At 37.9% G+C, this 16,184-nt stretch overlaps 1 protein-coding gene and 1 non-coding gene across 2 annotated transcripts; one reads left to right on the forward strand and one right to left on the reverse strand.

The window, feature by feature from the left end:
• Positions 1 to 3,197: 3,197 nt before the first annotated feature.
• On the reverse strand, positions 3,198 to 3,305 carry LOC148567721 (small nucleolar RNA R71). The gene has a single exon (XR_015882655.1). It is a non-coding gene; the product is annotated as a small nucleolar RNA R71 (small nucleolar RNA).
• A 6,557-nt stretch (positions 3,306 to 9,862) lies between these two features.
• LOC107636531 (uncharacterized) lies at positions 9,863 to 10,498 on the forward strand. Its single transcript, XM_016340033.1, has 2 exons — positions 9,863 to 10,030; positions 10,121 to 10,498. The coding sequence occupies exons 1-2, from the start codon at positions 9,863 to 9,865 to the stop codon at positions 10,496 to 10,498; spliced, it is 546 nt and encodes a 181-aa protein (XP_016195519.1).
• Positions 10,499 to 16,184: the final 5,686 nt, after the last annotated feature.

A 16,184-nucleotide genomic window follows, 5' to 3' on the forward strand; every position in this document is an offset into this window, starting at 1 on the left:
CTTCGTTACTCGCTTAGCCAAGATCCGCGTGCCTGACAACCACAAGCGGTCTACATGATGTTCAATGTAGTCATTGGATGACAGCCGGAGTATATTCTCTTGGGTCTCTGATCTACGGACCGAGTCCAGAAGATTAGAACCTTCGTGGTATAGGCTAGAACCAATTGGCTGCATTCTTGAGATCCGGAAAGTCTAAACCTTGTCTGTGGTATTCCGAGTAGGATTTGGGAAGGGATGACTGTGAAGAGCTTCAAACTTACAAATGTTGGGCACAGTGAGAGTGTGCTAAAGAATAGAGAGATCCTATTTCGACACTAGTGAGAACCGACAGATGATTAGCCGTGCGGTAGCTGTACCTGGTATTTTTCATCCGAGACGAGAAATTCGACAGTTGATTAGCCGTCCAGAGATCGTACCTAGTATTTTTCATCTGAGAGGATCATACAGCTTGCCATGTAAGGAAGCACACATGATTGGAAGAAGACAATAGAAAAGTAGAGGTTCAGAAGCAACAAAGCATCTCCAAACGCTTATCTGAAACTCCCACCAATGAATTACATAAGTATCTTTATCTTATTTTATGTTTTATTTATCTTTTAATTATCAAAACCTCATAACCATTTGAATCTGCCTGACTGAGATTTACAAGATGACCATAGCTTGCTTCAAGCCGACAATGTCCGTGGGATCGACCCTTACTCACGTAAGGTATTACTTGGACGACCCAATGCACTTGCTAGTTAGTTGTGCGGAGTTGTGAAAAGTGTGAATCACAATTTCGTGCACCAAGTTTTTGGCGCTGTTGCCGGGGATTGTTCGAGTTTGGACAATTGACGGTTCATCATGTTGCTTAGATTGGGTAATTTTATTTTATGTTTAAGCTTTTTATTTTTTATTTTTATTTTCGAAAAAAATACAAGAAAATAAAAATAAAAATTGTGTTTTCGAAAAATTCATAAAAATTTTTAAGAATGAATTCTAGAGCTTCTTGAGATATGTTGAAGCCTGGTTGGCTGTTAAGCCATGTCTAATCTTTTGGACCGAGGTTTCCACTTTCCATTGTAGAAAGGACATGTCTGTATTTGTATGCTAAAAGCTTGGCTGGTCATTTGGCAATGTCTAATTCTTTTGGACCGAAGCTTTGGACTAACAGTGCATGAATCCTGGAATTCTTATTAAAAATTTTGAATTTCTTTATTTTCTTTTTCCAAAATAATTTCGAAAAATACAAAAAATTTAATAAAATCATAAAACCAAAAAAAAATTGTGTTTCTTGTTTGAGTCTAGTGTCAAATTTTAAGTTTGGTGTCAATTGCATGTTTTAATTTTTCTTTAATTTTCGAAAATATATGCATTGTGTTCTTCATTGATCTTCAAGTTGTTCTTGATGATTTTCCTTGTTTGATCTTTAAATTTTCTTGTTTTGTGTCTTTTCTTATTTTTCTTGTGCATTTTCGAATTCATAGTGTCTAAACATTAAAAATTTCTAAGTTTGGCGTTTTGCATGTCTTTCTTTTCTTAAAAATTTTCAAAAATATGTTCTTGATGTTCATCATGATCTTCAAAGTGTTCTTGGTGTTCATCTTGACATTCAAAGTGTTCGTGCATGCATTATTTGTTTTGATCTTAAATTCTTATGTCTTGTGTCATTTTGTTGTTTTTCTCTTTCTTCATTAATTCAAAAAAATAAAAAATAATATCTTTCCCTTATTTTACTCATAAATTTCGAAATTTTGGGTTGATTTAGTCAAAATTTTTTAATTTTAGTTATTTCTTGTTAGTCAAGTCAAAATTTCAAATTAAAAATTCTATCTTTTCAAATCTTTTTAAAATCAAATCTTTTTCATTTTTCTTTCATGTTTTTTTTTCGAAAATTCTTCAAAATAAATTTTCAAAATCTTTTTCTTAATTTTTATTTCATAATTTTTGAAATCATTGCTAACATTTAATGTTTTGATTCAAAAATTTCAAGTTTGTGACTTTCCTGTTAAGAAAGGTTCCATCTTTAAATTCTAGAATCATATCTTTTAGTTTCTTGTTAGGCAAGTCATCAACTTTAATTTTAAAAATCAAATCTTTTTAATTTCCTTTTCAATCTTTTTCAAAATAAATTTCAATTATATCTGTTTCAAAATTTAATTTCAAATCTTTTTCTAACTTCTCATCCTTTCAAAATTGATTTTCAAATCTTTTTCAATTAACCACTTGATTTGTTTGTTTTAATTTAAAAAAGTTTACTATTTCTTATCTTTTTTAAAACCACCTAACTACTTCTCTCTCTCATTAATTTCGAAAACAACTAACCACTTTTTCAAAATTCTTTTTAATTAACTAATTGTTTTAAATTCTAATTTTATTTTATTTCCTTCTTAAAATTCGAATTCTAACTTAATTAATTAAATAAAAATCAAAATATTTTTCTTCTCCCTCTTTTTAATATTCAAATAACTCTCTCTCTCAGCTCTTTCTATTTATTTTATATTTTTTACTAACACTTCTCTTCTACTCATAATTTGAACCCTCTCCCTCTCTTTGTGCTCGAATTCTTCTTATTCTCTCTCTACCTCATTCTTCTATTCTTCTACTCACATAAAGGAATCTCTATACTGTGACATAGAGGATTCCTCTTCTTTTTCTGTTCTCTTCTTTTTCATATGAGTAGGAATAAGGATAAGAACATTTTTGTTGAAGATGATCCGGAACCTGAAAGGACTCTGAAGAGGAAGCTAAGAGAAGCTAAAGCACAACACTCTGGAGAGGACCTTACAGAAATTTTCGAAAAAGAAGAAGACATGGCAGCCAAAAATAACAACAATGGTGGAGATGCCAGGAAGATGCTTGGTGACTTTACTGCACTAACTTCCGACCTCTATGGAAGAAGCATCTCAATTCCTGCAATTAGAGCAAACAACTTTGAGCTTAAGCCTCAATTAGTTTCTCTAATGCAGCAAAATTGCAAGTTTCATGGACATTCATTGGAAGATCCTCATCAGTTCTTAGCTGACTTCTTGCAGATCTGTGACACTGTTAAGACCAATGGGGTTAATCTTGAGGTCTATAGACTTATCCTTTTCCCTTTTACTGTAAGAGACAGAGCTAGGATATGTTTGGACTCACAACCTAAAAAAAGCCTGAACTCTTGGGAAAAGTTGGTCAATACTTTCTTGGCCAAATTCTTTCCACCTCAAAAGTTGAACAAGCTTAGAGTGGAAGTTCAAACCTTCAGGCAGAAGGAAGGTGAATCCCTCTATGAAGCTTGGGAAAGATACAAGCAATTGATCAGAAGGTGTCCTTCTGACATGCTTTCAGAATGGAGCATCCTGTGTATATTCTATGATGGTCTATCTGAATTATCCAAGATGTCCTTGGATAACTCTACTGGTGGATCTCTTCATCTGAAGAAGATGCCTGCATAAGCCCAGGAACTCATTGAAATGGTTGCAAATAACCAGTTCATGTATACTTCTGAAAGAAATCCTATGAATAATGGGATGACTCAGAAGAAAGGAGTTCTTGAGATTGATACTCTGAATGTCATATTAGCTCAGAATAAAATATTGACTCAGCAAGTCAATATGATTTCTCAGAATCTGACTGGAATGCAAGCTACATCCGGCAGTACTAAAGAAGCTTCATCTGAAGGAGAAGCTTATGACCCTGAGAATCCTGGAATAGAATAGGTGAATTACATGGGAGAATCCTATGGAGACATCTATAATCCTTCATGGAGGAATCAAACTAATTTCTCATGGAAGAATCAGCAGAAGCCTAATCAAGGCTTCAATAATAATAATGGTGGGAGAAATAGGTTTGGCAATAGCAAGCCTTTTCCATCATCTTCTGAGCAACAGACAGAGAATTCTAAGCAGAGCCTCTCTGACTTAGCAACTATAGTCTCTGATCTATCTAAGACCACTTTCAGTTTTATGACTGAAACAAGGTCCTCCATCAGAAATTTGGAGGCACAAGTGGATCAGCTGAGTAAAAGAGTTACTGAAATCCCTCATAGTACTCTCCCAAGCAATACAGAAGAGAATCCAAAAAGAGAGTGCAAGGCCAAAACTATATCCAAAATGGCCGAACCTATAGAGGAGGAAGAGGCAGTGATTTCCAGTGAGGAAGACCTCAATGGACGTCTACTGGCCACTAAGGAGTTCCCTAATGAAGAACCAAAGGAATCTAAGGCTCATACAGAGACCATAGAGATTCCACTGAACTTATTGTTGCCATTCATGAGCTCTGATGAGTATTCTTCCTCTGAAGAGGATGAAGATATTATTGAAGAGCAAGTTGCTCTCTATCTTGGAGCAATCATGAAGCTGAATGCCAAGTTATTTGGTAATGAGACTTCGGAGGATGAACCTCCATTGCTCATCAATGAACTGAATGCTTTGGTTCAACTGAAATTACCTCAAAAGAAACCGGATCTCGGAAAGTTCTTAATACCTTGTACCATAGGCACCATGACCTTTGAGAAGGCTCTGTGTGACCTGGGGTCAGGAATAAACCTCATGCCACTCTTTGTAATAGAGAAACAAGGGATCTTTGAGGTACAAGCTGCAAGAATCTCACTAGAATTGGCAGACAAATCAAGGAAACAGGCTTATGGACTTATAGAGGATGTCTTAGTGAAGGTTGAAGACCTGTACATCCCTGCTGATTTCATAATCCTAGACACTGGGAAGGATGAGGATGAATCCATTATCCTTGGAAGACCCTTCCTAGCCACAGCAAGAGCTGTGATTGATGTGGACAGAGGAGAGTTAGTCCTTCAATTGAATGAGGACTACCTTGTGTTTAAGGCTCAAGGATCTTCTTCTGTAACCATGGAGAGGAAGCATGGAAAGCTTCTCTCAATACAGAGTCAAACAGAGCCCCCACACTCAACTTTTAAGTTTGGTGTTGGGAGGCCACCATTAAGCTCTGAGTCTCTGTGAAGCTCTCTAAGAGCTCACTGTCAAGCTATTGACATTAAAGAAGAACTTATTGGGAGGCAACCTAATGTTATTTAATTATATTTATATATTTTGTTTTCCATTGTCATGTTATATTTTCTTTAGGAAGATGATCATGTGGAGTCACAAAAACAGCTGCAGAATTAAAGCAGAATCAAAAACAGCATAAAAAACAACACACCCTGGAGGACAGGCTTACTGGCGTTTTAACGCCAGTAAGGATAGCAGAATGGGCGTTTAACGCCCAGTTTGGCAGCATTCTGGGCGTTAAATGCTAGAATTGACAGACAGACTGGCGTTTAATGCCAGAAAGGGTGTCTGGTATCTGGCTGGCGTTAAACGCTAGAAAGGGGCATCATCTTGCCGTTTAACACCAGAAAAGGTAGCAGAGTTGGCGTTAAATGCTAGAAATGGCACACAGAGGGCGTTTAAACACCAGAAAGGTGCAGGGAGCAGAATTCCTTGACACCTCAGGATCTGTGGACCCCACAGGTTCCCCACCTACCCCAACTCACTCTCTCACCTCTTCACACCTCTCCATAACACTCTTCCCCAAATACCCTTGACCAATCACATCAACACCTCTTCCCCAAACACCATTCACCTATTAAATCCTACCCTTTTCCCCACAATCTCTTCACCACTCACATCTATCCATCATAAAACCCCACCTACCTCACCATTCAAATTCAAACCATTTTCCTTCCAAACCCAACCTCCTCTTACACGAATTCCCTCTCCCTCTTACCCTATAAATACCCCTCCTTACCACCTTCAATTTCACACATCATAAACACTTACACCCCCTTCGCCGAATCCACACACCCCTCCATCTCCTCCATTTCTTCTTCTTCTCCTCCTTTCTTTCTTCTTTTGCTCGAGGACGAGCAAACCTTTTAAGTTTGGTGTGGAAAAAGCTCTGCTTTTTATTTTTCCATAACCATTAATGGCACCTAAGGCTGGAGAAACCTCTAGGAAGAGGAAAGGAAAGGTAATTGCTTCCACCTCCGAGTCATGAGAGATGGAGAGATTCATCTCACAAGCCCATCACTAAGAAGAGGATGGAGCAAACAAGAGAGCCCACTCATAGACCTCAAAAAGAGCATGAGGAAATTCCTCATCAAGAAATCCCTAAGTTGCCTCAAGGAATGCATTTCCCTCCACAAAACTATTGGGAGCAACTCAACACCTCTTTAGGAGATTTGAGTTCCAACATGGAGCAACTAAGAATGGAGCACCAAGAGTACTCCATCATCCTTCATGAAATCAGAGAGGACCAAAAGGCCATGAGAGAGGAGCAACAAAGGCAAAGAAGAGACATAGAGGAGCTAAAGCACTCCATAGGATCTTCAAGAGGAAGAACTAGCCACCGTCACTAAGGTGGACCCGTTCTTTAATTTCCTTGTTCTTATTTTTTTTGTTTTTCGGTTTTTATGCTTTATGTTTGTCTATGTTTTTGTCTTTATTACATGATCATTAGTGTTTAGTGTCTATGCCTTAAAGCTATGAATGTTCCATGAGTCTTTCACCTTTCTTAAATAAAAAATATTTTCTGAAAAAGAAAAAAAAGTACATGGATTTCAAATTCTATCTTGAAATTAGTTTAATTATTTTGATGTGGTGGCAATACTTTTTGTTTTATGAATGAATGCTTGAACAGTGCATATTTTTGATATTGTTGTTTATGAATGTTAAAATTGTTGGCTCTTGAAAAAATAATGAAAAAGGATAAATATTATTGATAATCTGAAAAATCATAAAATTGATTCTTGAAGCAAGAAAAATCAGTGAAAAACACAAAGCTTGCGAAAAAAAATGGTGAAAAAAATAAAGAAAAAGAAAAAGCAAGCAGAAAAAGCCAATAACCCTTTAAACCAAAATGCAAGGGTAAAAAGGATCCAAGGCTTTGAGCATTAATGGATAGGAGGGTCCAAAAGAATAAAATCCTGGCCTAAGCGGCTAAATTAAGCTGTCCCTAACCATGTACTTGTGGCGTGAAGGTGTCAAGTGAAAGGCTTGAGACTGAGCGGCTAAAGTCATGGTCCAAAGCAAAAAAGAGTGTGCTTAAGAGCTCTGGGCACCTCTAACTAGGGACTCTAGCAAAATTGAGTCACAATCTGAAAAGGTTCACCCAGTTATGTGTCTGTGGCATTTATGTATCCGGTGGTAATACTGGAAAACAAAATGCTTAGGATCACGGCCAAGACTCATAAAGTAGCTCTATTCAAGAATCAACATACTGAACTAGGAGAATCAATAACACTATCTGAATTCCGAGTTCCTATGGATGCCAATCATTCTGCACTTCAAAGGATAAAGTGAGATGCCAAAACTATTCAAAAGCAAAAAGCTACTAGCCTCGCTCATCTAATTAAAACTAATCTTCATTGATAATTTTGGACTTTATTGTATTTTCTCTTCTTTTTATCCTATTTTTTTTAGTTGCTTGAGGACAAGCAACAATTTAAGTTTGGTGTTGTGATGAGCAGATAATTTATACCCTTTTTGGTATTGTTTTTACATAGTTTTTAGTATGTTTTAGTTACTTTTTATTATATTTTTATTAGTTTTTATGCAAAAATCACATTTCTGGAGTTTACTATGAGTTTGTGTGCTTCTCTGTGATTTTAGGTATTTTTTGGCTGAAATTGAGCGACCTGAGCAAAAATCTGATTCAGAGGCTGAAAAAGGACTGCAAATATTGTTGGATTCTGACTCTCCTGCACTCAAAGTGGATTTTCTAGAGCTACAGATGCCCAATTGGCACGCTCTTAATTACGTTGGAAATTCTACATCTTGGGCTTTCCAGCAATGTATAATAGTTCATACTTTGCCCGAGATTTGATGGCCCAAACTAGCGTTCAAATGCCCACGAGAGACCCTTTTCTGGAGTAAAACACCAGAACTGGCACCAGAACTGGAGTTAAACGCCCAAACTGGCACCCAAGCTAGCGTTTAACTCCAAGAATGGTCTATGCATGTGAAAGCTTTAATGCTCAGCCCAAGCACACACCAAGTGGGCCCCGGAAGTGGATTTCTACACTATCTGCACTTAGTTACTCATTTTCTGTAAACCTAAGTTACTAGTTTAGTATAAATAGCACTTTTTACTATTGTATTTGCATCTTTGGAATCTTTTGATCATCTTTTGAAGAACTTCATCATCTTAGGACTTAGAGGCTGGCCATTAGGCCATGCCTAGACCTTTTTCTCTTATGTATTTTCTACGGTGGAGTTTCTACACCTCATAGATTAAGGTACGGAGCTCTGCTGTTCTTCATGAATTAATACAAGGACTATTATTTCTCTTTTAATTCACGCTTACTTCTTCTCCAAGATATACTCTCATACTTAATTCAATTAAGTCAGAATGAAGGGGTGACCCGTGACAATCACCCACTATCTTCGTTACTCGCTTAGCCTAGATCTGCGTGCCTGACAACCACAAGTGTTCTACATGATGTTCAACGTAGTTATTGGACGACAGCTGGAGTATATTCTCTTGGGTCTCTGATCTACGAACCGAGTCCGAATGATTAGAACCTTCGTGGTATAGGCTAGAACTAATTCGCAACATTCCTGAGATCCGGAAAGTCTAAACCTTGTCTGTGGTATTCCGAGTAGGATCTGGGAAGGGATGACTGTGAAGAGCTTCAAACTTGTGAATGTTGGGCGCAGTGACAGTGTGCAAAAAGATAGAGGGATCCTATTTCGACGCTAGTAAGAACCGACAGATGATTAGCCGTGCTGTAGCTGTACCTGGTATTTTTCATCCGAAATGAGAAATCTGACAGTTGATTAGCCATGCAGAGATCGTACCTGGTATTTTTCATCCGAGAGGATCATACAGCTTGCCATGGAAGGAAGCACGCATGATTGGAAGAAGACAATAGAAAAGCAAAGGTTCAGAAGCAACAAAGCATCTCCAAACACTTATCTGAAACTTCCACCAATGAATTACATAAGTATCTTTATCTTATTTTATGTTTTATTTATCTTTTAATTATCAAAACCTCATAACCATTTGAATACGCCTGACTGAGATTTACAAGATGACCATAGCTTGCTTCAAGTCGACAATCTCCGTGGGATCGACCCTTACTTACGTAAGGTATTACTTGGACGATCCAGTGCACTTGCTGGTTAGTTGTGCGGTGTTGTGAAAAGTGTAAATCACAATTTTGTGTACCATATTCTAGTCCAAGTTTTATAAGAAGTATTCCCCGAACTCAGCAAGGACGGTTAAGGAGCTTGAGTTGCTACAACTGAAAAAAGGTCCTATGTCAATGGCAGAGTACACTAATCAATTTGAGGAATTGTGTTGATTCTCTAGGCTTTGTCTGGGTGCTCCGGGGGATTTTAAAGAATGGAAATGCATAAAATATGAAGGTGGTCTATGGAGTGACATCCTGAGTATAATGAGCTCGATGGAGATCAGAGTTTTCTCTGAACTGGTAAACAAATGCCAAGTTGCTGAGTATTATGCAAGAAAGGCCATGTCAAACAAAAACGATCACCGAGCTTTTATTAGGAGAGATCAGGGGAGGAACTTCACACCTAGAGGACAGAATTTCAAGTGAGGAAGCTATGTTCCACAACCACATCAGGGCCATAACACCTTCTAGAGATTCAACAATAATAATAACCAGGGAAGAGGCAAAGGAAAGCAGATTCAGAATCCTGCCAACAACTTGACATGTAAGAGATGTGAGGTATATCATCCGAACACTCTGTGCAGAGCTGGACTGGGTGTATGATACTATTGTGGTAGAGCCGGGCATCTGTCCTAGAACTATCCAAACAAGAAGAGGTTTGATGCCGGGAGAGCACAGCAACCAGGGCGAGTGTTCACTACATCTGGTGTGGGTGCCAAGGGATCCGAGACACTGATAAGAGGTAACTATAAAATGACTGGTAGAACTTTAATTGCGTTATTTGATACTGGAGCATCACACTCATTTATAGCATTTGAGAAGTCTAGTGAGTTAAGATTGAAGATAGTTATGTTGGCCTATGATTTAAAAGGGCATAATGCTACCTCTGAAGCTATTGTGGCTAGATTAGGTTGTCCACAAGTTCCGTTCGGAGTTAAACAATGAGATTTTGTCTATGATTTAATTTGTTTACCGATGACTGGTCTTGATCTCATCTTGGGATTGGATTAGTTATCAAAGAATCGTATATTGCTTGACTGTCCTGAAATGTCATTGTATTTTATGCTGGAAGGGTCAGAAGGACCGGTTATGGCGAAGTGTTATTATCTGAATTCCATTGTGGTAAACTGCATCGGATGTGAATGTCAGGGTGTTATGCTGTTACCTGCAAATGTGTCAGGCGAGGAGCAAAGTTTAAATAAGATTCTAGTTGTGAATGAATTTCCAAAAGTATTCCTTGAAGACATAATTGAATTTTCTCCCTCTCGAGAAATCAAATTTCCGATTGAGCTGGTTGCTAGAGTAGGACCGATTTCAATTGCGCCTTATGGTGCGGGAATTCGAATTTCCCACAACTTAACCGTCAAGTGCACCGAGTCATCCAAGTAATAACTCAGGTGAGTGAGGGTCGATCCCACGAGGATTATCGAACTGAGCAAGCAATGGTTGTCTGGGTGGACTTAGTTAGGAGAACCCAAAAGGGTTTGGTGAAGTGCAATTTGCATTAACAATAAGCCAAAAAAATAGAGAAAGCAAATAATGGTTTGGTGTAAAAACAATATGAGAAAATAGTTAGGGTTTTAGAGATGTTTATCTTTTCGGATTAAAAGTTCTTACCAACTATTTTAACAATGCATGATTCATTCTATGGCAAACCATAAGTGTCTAAACCCTAATCTCTTAGTATCTTAGCCTCCTCTAACCTTCATTAACCGCCACTCTCGTGGTTACTTAATTCCGATTAGAGGGTTAAGTTCAGAAAACTAGTTTAGTGCCACGAAAACCCTAATTACCCAAGACTCATAGGATTATATGTCACATATCCAAATTAGTTCATGCAATTAGCGAAAGAGAGGAAGTTGTACGCTAAAATTTCTAAATGTGAATTCTGGAAGAATGAGGTAAAATGTTTGGGTCACGTAGTGAGTAAGCAGGGAATATCTGTGGATCCTTCTAAGGTTGAGGCAGTAATAGACTGGGAACAACCTACATCAGTGACAGAGATCAAAAGCTTCTTAGGTTTAGTAGGATATTATTCAAGGTTTATCAAAGGCTTTTCATAAATTGCAATCCCTTTGACAAAGTTAACTCGAAAGGATGTGCTGTTTGTATGGACATCAGAAAGTGAGGAGAGCTTTCAGGCCTTGAAGTAGAAACTGACTACAGCGCCTGTGCTTGTATTACCCGAACCTAATGAGCCTTTTGAGGCGTATTACGATGCTTCGTTGAAGGGTCTGGGTGTATACTGATGCAACACTACAATGTTGTGGTATATGCTTCACAACAGTTGAGACCGCACAAAGTAAAATATCCGACTCACGACTTAGAACTTGCTGCCATTGTGTTTGCCTTAAAAGTGTAGAGGCATTACTTGTATGGGGTTAAGTTTCAAGTTTTCTTTGATCATAAGAGTTTGAAATACCTCTTTGATTAGAAGGAGCTCAACATGCAAAAAAGGAGGTGGATGGATTTGCTGAAAGATTACAACTTTGAGTTAAGCTACCACCTGTGAAAGGCAAACGTTGTAGCAGATGCCTTGAGTCAGAAGTCGTTGACAGTCGCTTGGATTATGATTAAGGAAGAGGAGTTGGTGAGCAAGTTTGGGGATTTGAGACTGAGTGTCGGAGAATATGATGGGAGTGTATGCCTGAACCAACTGTAGATCTCTAGTGACTTCAAGGCCAAAATTTTAAAAGCTCAACATGACAATCAAGAATTACAGAAGGTGTTGCCGGAAATTGAGAAAGGAAATCGATAGGGAGTTTCGTGGGATAGAGACAGAATAAGAAGGTACAAGGGTAAGATTTGCATGTCGAATGTTGGGAATTTGTAGCAAGATATCTTGAAGGAGGCATATAGGAGCAGATTCTCTATCCACCCAGGAAGTTGATGACGGAGCTTCTTATACCCTTTTTCATATCATTTTTAGTATGTTTTTTGTTATATTTTATTAAGTTTTAGTAGGTTTTAGTGCAAAATTTATCTTTTTGATGCTACTTTGAGTTTTTGTGTTTTTATTATGATTTCAGGTGATTTTTGGGTGAAATTGGCAAGTTTTAGCAAAGTCTGATTCAGAAGCAAAGAAAGGATAGCAGATGCTGTCAAATCCTGACCTCTGTGCATTCAAACTAGCATATCTTGAGCTACAGAGATCCAATTGACGTGCTCTCAATGGCGTTAGAAAGCTAACTTCAAGATATTTTTGCGTCTTTGCGTCTTTTATATTTTTGTTCTGATTTCCTCTTTTCCATATGAATTTTCATCCTTGTGGTTTTGGATATGGTTGTGATTATATTGTAGGTAATGAAAACTTTAATGATGGCTCACATTATGGGAGAGAAGAATTCTTGAGAAGGGAGCCACATCCATATGAGCAATCATCGTGGCAACCTCCTCAACCAAGCTACTATGATTGCAACCCCTCTTATGATGCATATCATTCCAATGGTTATGATGGTCCTTATCATGATTATGCCAACCACCATCATTCCATACACCATACTCTCAACATAGTCCTCAAACACCATCATTCCAACTACCATATTCTCAATCCTCATCCTATTTTCACCAATTACCTCCACACAATCCTAATCCATATTCCCCCTATGCATACCCTTGTGATGATTATGAACAAGCACCCATTGAACCACCACCACTCCAACATCTTTACCTTTCCAACCAAGCTCTCATAGATGATATACTTGATAGTATGCTCAAGAGCAAAAGAAGCTTCAAACCACACTTAACACCGCCCTCACCGGTTTCACCTCTACCCTCTTATAGCTCATATCCCATATACCTCTACCGTCTACCAACAATCAAAACACCTTCCAACCTCCAAGCTTTGATGAATCTGCTTTCCAACTACATGATGGATTCTCCTTTCCATCACAATCCTCTTTGGAAGAATATCCATGTCCATCAATACAAGAGCAATATAATCATACTTATGTTAGCGAAGTGGAACAAGAATCAAAGGATTGTCTCAAGGAAGTAATGGATCGGCTTCAAGCAACCATCCGTCAAAAGTTGGACTCATGGGATTCATGCCACAAGCAAAACATGTCCATGGATGATTGTGGAGAAGCAATCGAAGAGAGGAGTATGAGGGAGATTTTAGAAGCTCAACTTGAGAACAAAGAAATGGAGTGTGTTTTGCAACAAGTGAAAGGGATAGAGATTGTTGAAGAAGAAGAAGTTGAAGAAGATCTAGGGGAGGTTGAACAAGAAGGAAGTTCCATTATTGAAGACAACTCTACACCAAGTGACAATGATGATCTTGTTGAAGCTTCTTCCTTGAGATGTGAAACCGATGTAGAGGAGGAATGTGCACAACCTCCAATGCATATTTTGATTAATGAGAAAGAGTTGGAAGAAAGTTGTCAAAAGATGGAAGTCATCAAGGAGGAGCCAAAGGAAGTGGAGCCTGTAATGTCAAGACCATTGGATATCTTCCTTGCTAAGTCACCATCCAAATTACAAGTTGAATGGGTAATCATTTCATCTTTCAATTTCCTTGGCCCATATCAATATGCATTGTTAGAAACGGATGGTCAACTTAGAACTATTTATGAGTTAGAGAGTAAGAAAGAGTTGGATATTGGTGGGCAACTAGAATCAAGGTGCATAGTGGAAAGAATCTCAAATTTTAGGAATCATGGTTAGAGTGAAGCTCAACTCAAAGGATCTAGGATGATGAGTAGGAGTTATAAGGAGAATTCGATAAGTTTGTCACTCGAATGGAAGCATGAGATCAAGAAGAAAGGGGGTTGACAAACAAAGTATGGGATCCCAGAATATACATAGACAATCATCAACTTTGGGGCCTTGTCACTTGCTTAAGCTTCCTTAAAGGCCTTGTACGCATAATTTGGGATCCCAGAGGCTATTGGAAATGCAAATATTTGTGGGAATTCAAGGAAGGATTCAAGCATAAGCCACCATAGCAAGGACCCCACCAAATGTCCAACTTAAGGACAATAAATAAAAGTACTAGGTGGGAGACACTCCACCATGGTAAACTCTTTCCATTTCTCTTGTAGATATAATCAATGAATGCATTAAGTTTCCATTGTAGGTAGTTTTCCTTATTTTCTATACTCTTATACATTTTGCTTTGATTGATAGGTTTCTTGTTAGATTCATGTTTTGATTAGAATAGTTGTTTTTGAATTGCATTTTGCTTGAAGTGCAAGTTTTGTTTGTTTTGTCTTTGAAAATTTTCCAAAAACTAAAAGATTTTTGTTGAATTTGAATTTTGGTTGATTTAGAATGTATATAGGTTAGGAGAGTGCCCTGTTTCTATTTTATACTTCAAAAAAATGTCGCTCCACGCATGGGTGTGGACCACGCATACACGTCGATGCGTTCCCACAACTCCTGGTGCAAAATCCAGAGAGTTGCGCTGGAACTGTGCAAAATTCAGGCTGGGAGCACAATTGCTTACCACGCGTACGTGTTGGTGACGTGTATGTGTCACTTGTCCATTTCACACACCCACACGTAAGCATGAGCAACGCGCACGTGTCATATGCCATATTTGGACTCCTGGTATAAAAACTAGAGAGTTGTGCTGGAGTGGTGCTGGTTTTGTGCGAAGGGCACAATTTAGCTACACGCACTTACGCATCACTTCTCTTTTATGCATTCCATGCGTACGCGTGGACGACGCTTACGCGTCACTTCTCCCTTCTGCCTCCGACGCGCACGCGTGGAAGAAGCACACGCATCGCATCCGTGCCCTGTTTCCCCTATTTCTTCCTTGTTTTCTTTTTCCTCTTTTTGAGTTTTCACTTCTTATTTTTTCTCATTTTTCATTTTCTTTTGTATGTTGCATTCACTTATTTTTCATTGCATTTTAATGTTGTTTTTTATAGCTTGTTCCTCTTTTCTTTTCTACGTTTTGTATTTTAATAATAATGGTGTTGAATTTTCCTACTCAATTGTTGAGAAATTCTTGCATTGTTTTGGTGCTTTGTGACTTGTTTTGCAATAATTATAATATTTGTTCTACACACAAGACTAGTGTTTTAGTCCTTCCTAAATCATTATTCTTTGGTTTTGTGCCTCATTATCATTGAGTTAGGATGGAACCAAATGCTCTCATGCTTATCACTAATCTTGTTTGTGTCAATTCTTGTTTGAACTTGATGCTTCTGAGTGCTCTTCATGCCTTGACTTTACTTTTTCATCAAGAGTTAGTTAATATTCCTTAGCTCATATTGTTTTCTCACTCACATGTTGTAGCTACCATGTAGTAGAAAACCTTACTCTTATTTGGCATTAGCCCCCACCTATGTTCTATTTGCTTTGATATCTTTGTTATAGGCTTAATTTTTCTTCTTTTTCTCTCCTTTTAGGCTGGCCACCAAGAGGGAAAGGAAAAGCTTTCGAAATCGGGCAACAAACAAGTCCTCCGCACAATTCTTTGTGGAAAGAAGCTCATCGGTTGTAGCAACCCATCTACCTTTCTCTTCTTTGCATGCACCGAGGACGGTGCAAATTTTTAAGGGTGGGGAGGTCGTCTGACCGACCTCTGTGGGTAACCACTTCCTTTTTCAACACCAATTCTTGATTTTCTTTATTAGCTAGTTATTGCATTGCATGATAGGTTGTATGTTAGTTAGAATCTGTACATATTTTTACCACTTTTTAGGACTACTTGGTTAGAGTAATGACTTCTTTTCCAAGAAACTGTTTTTAGGGCAACCTAGCAATTTGAAAAAAAAAATTGTTGAACTTGCTTGAAGAATTTATTTTGGAACATGGTTTTCGAGCTAAGAACACAAGCATGTAAGTTTTGAGCCTAATTGTGTGGTTACATCTTATAACCACTTATTTCCATTCTTGTGTGTATTATTCTCTTTCTATGATTGTAATCTTTGATTTGTTTGAGTCTATATATCCATTATTCCATGTATACATGCATTTATATGATTGAGGCCATCATTTCATTTACCTCACTTACCCAGATAGCCTACCTTTCATCAACCATTGTTAGCCAATTTTGAGCCTATTTAATCCCTTTTGTTCTTAATTGTAGTACATCACTACCCCTAAGTGAAAAACAATAAAT

Source organism: Arachis ipaensis, chromosome B4 (assembly GCF_059453495.1).
Source record: "Arachis ipaensis isolate K30076 ecotype BB chromosome B4, ASM5945349v1, whole genome shotgun sequence".
Classification (NCBI taxonomy): Eukaryota; Viridiplantae; Streptophyta; class Magnoliopsida; order Fabales; family Fabaceae; genus Arachis; species Arachis ipaensis.

Coding starts and splice junctions, on each gene's coding strand:
- LOC107636531 (XM_016340033.1), top strand. CDS start 9,863: ATGACTGGTAGAACTTTAATTGCGTTATTTGATACTGGAGCATCACAC. Junction 10,031..10,120: donor CTAGATTAGGTTGTCCACAA/GTTCCGTTCGGA, acceptor GGATTGGATTAG/TTATCAAAGAATCGTATATT.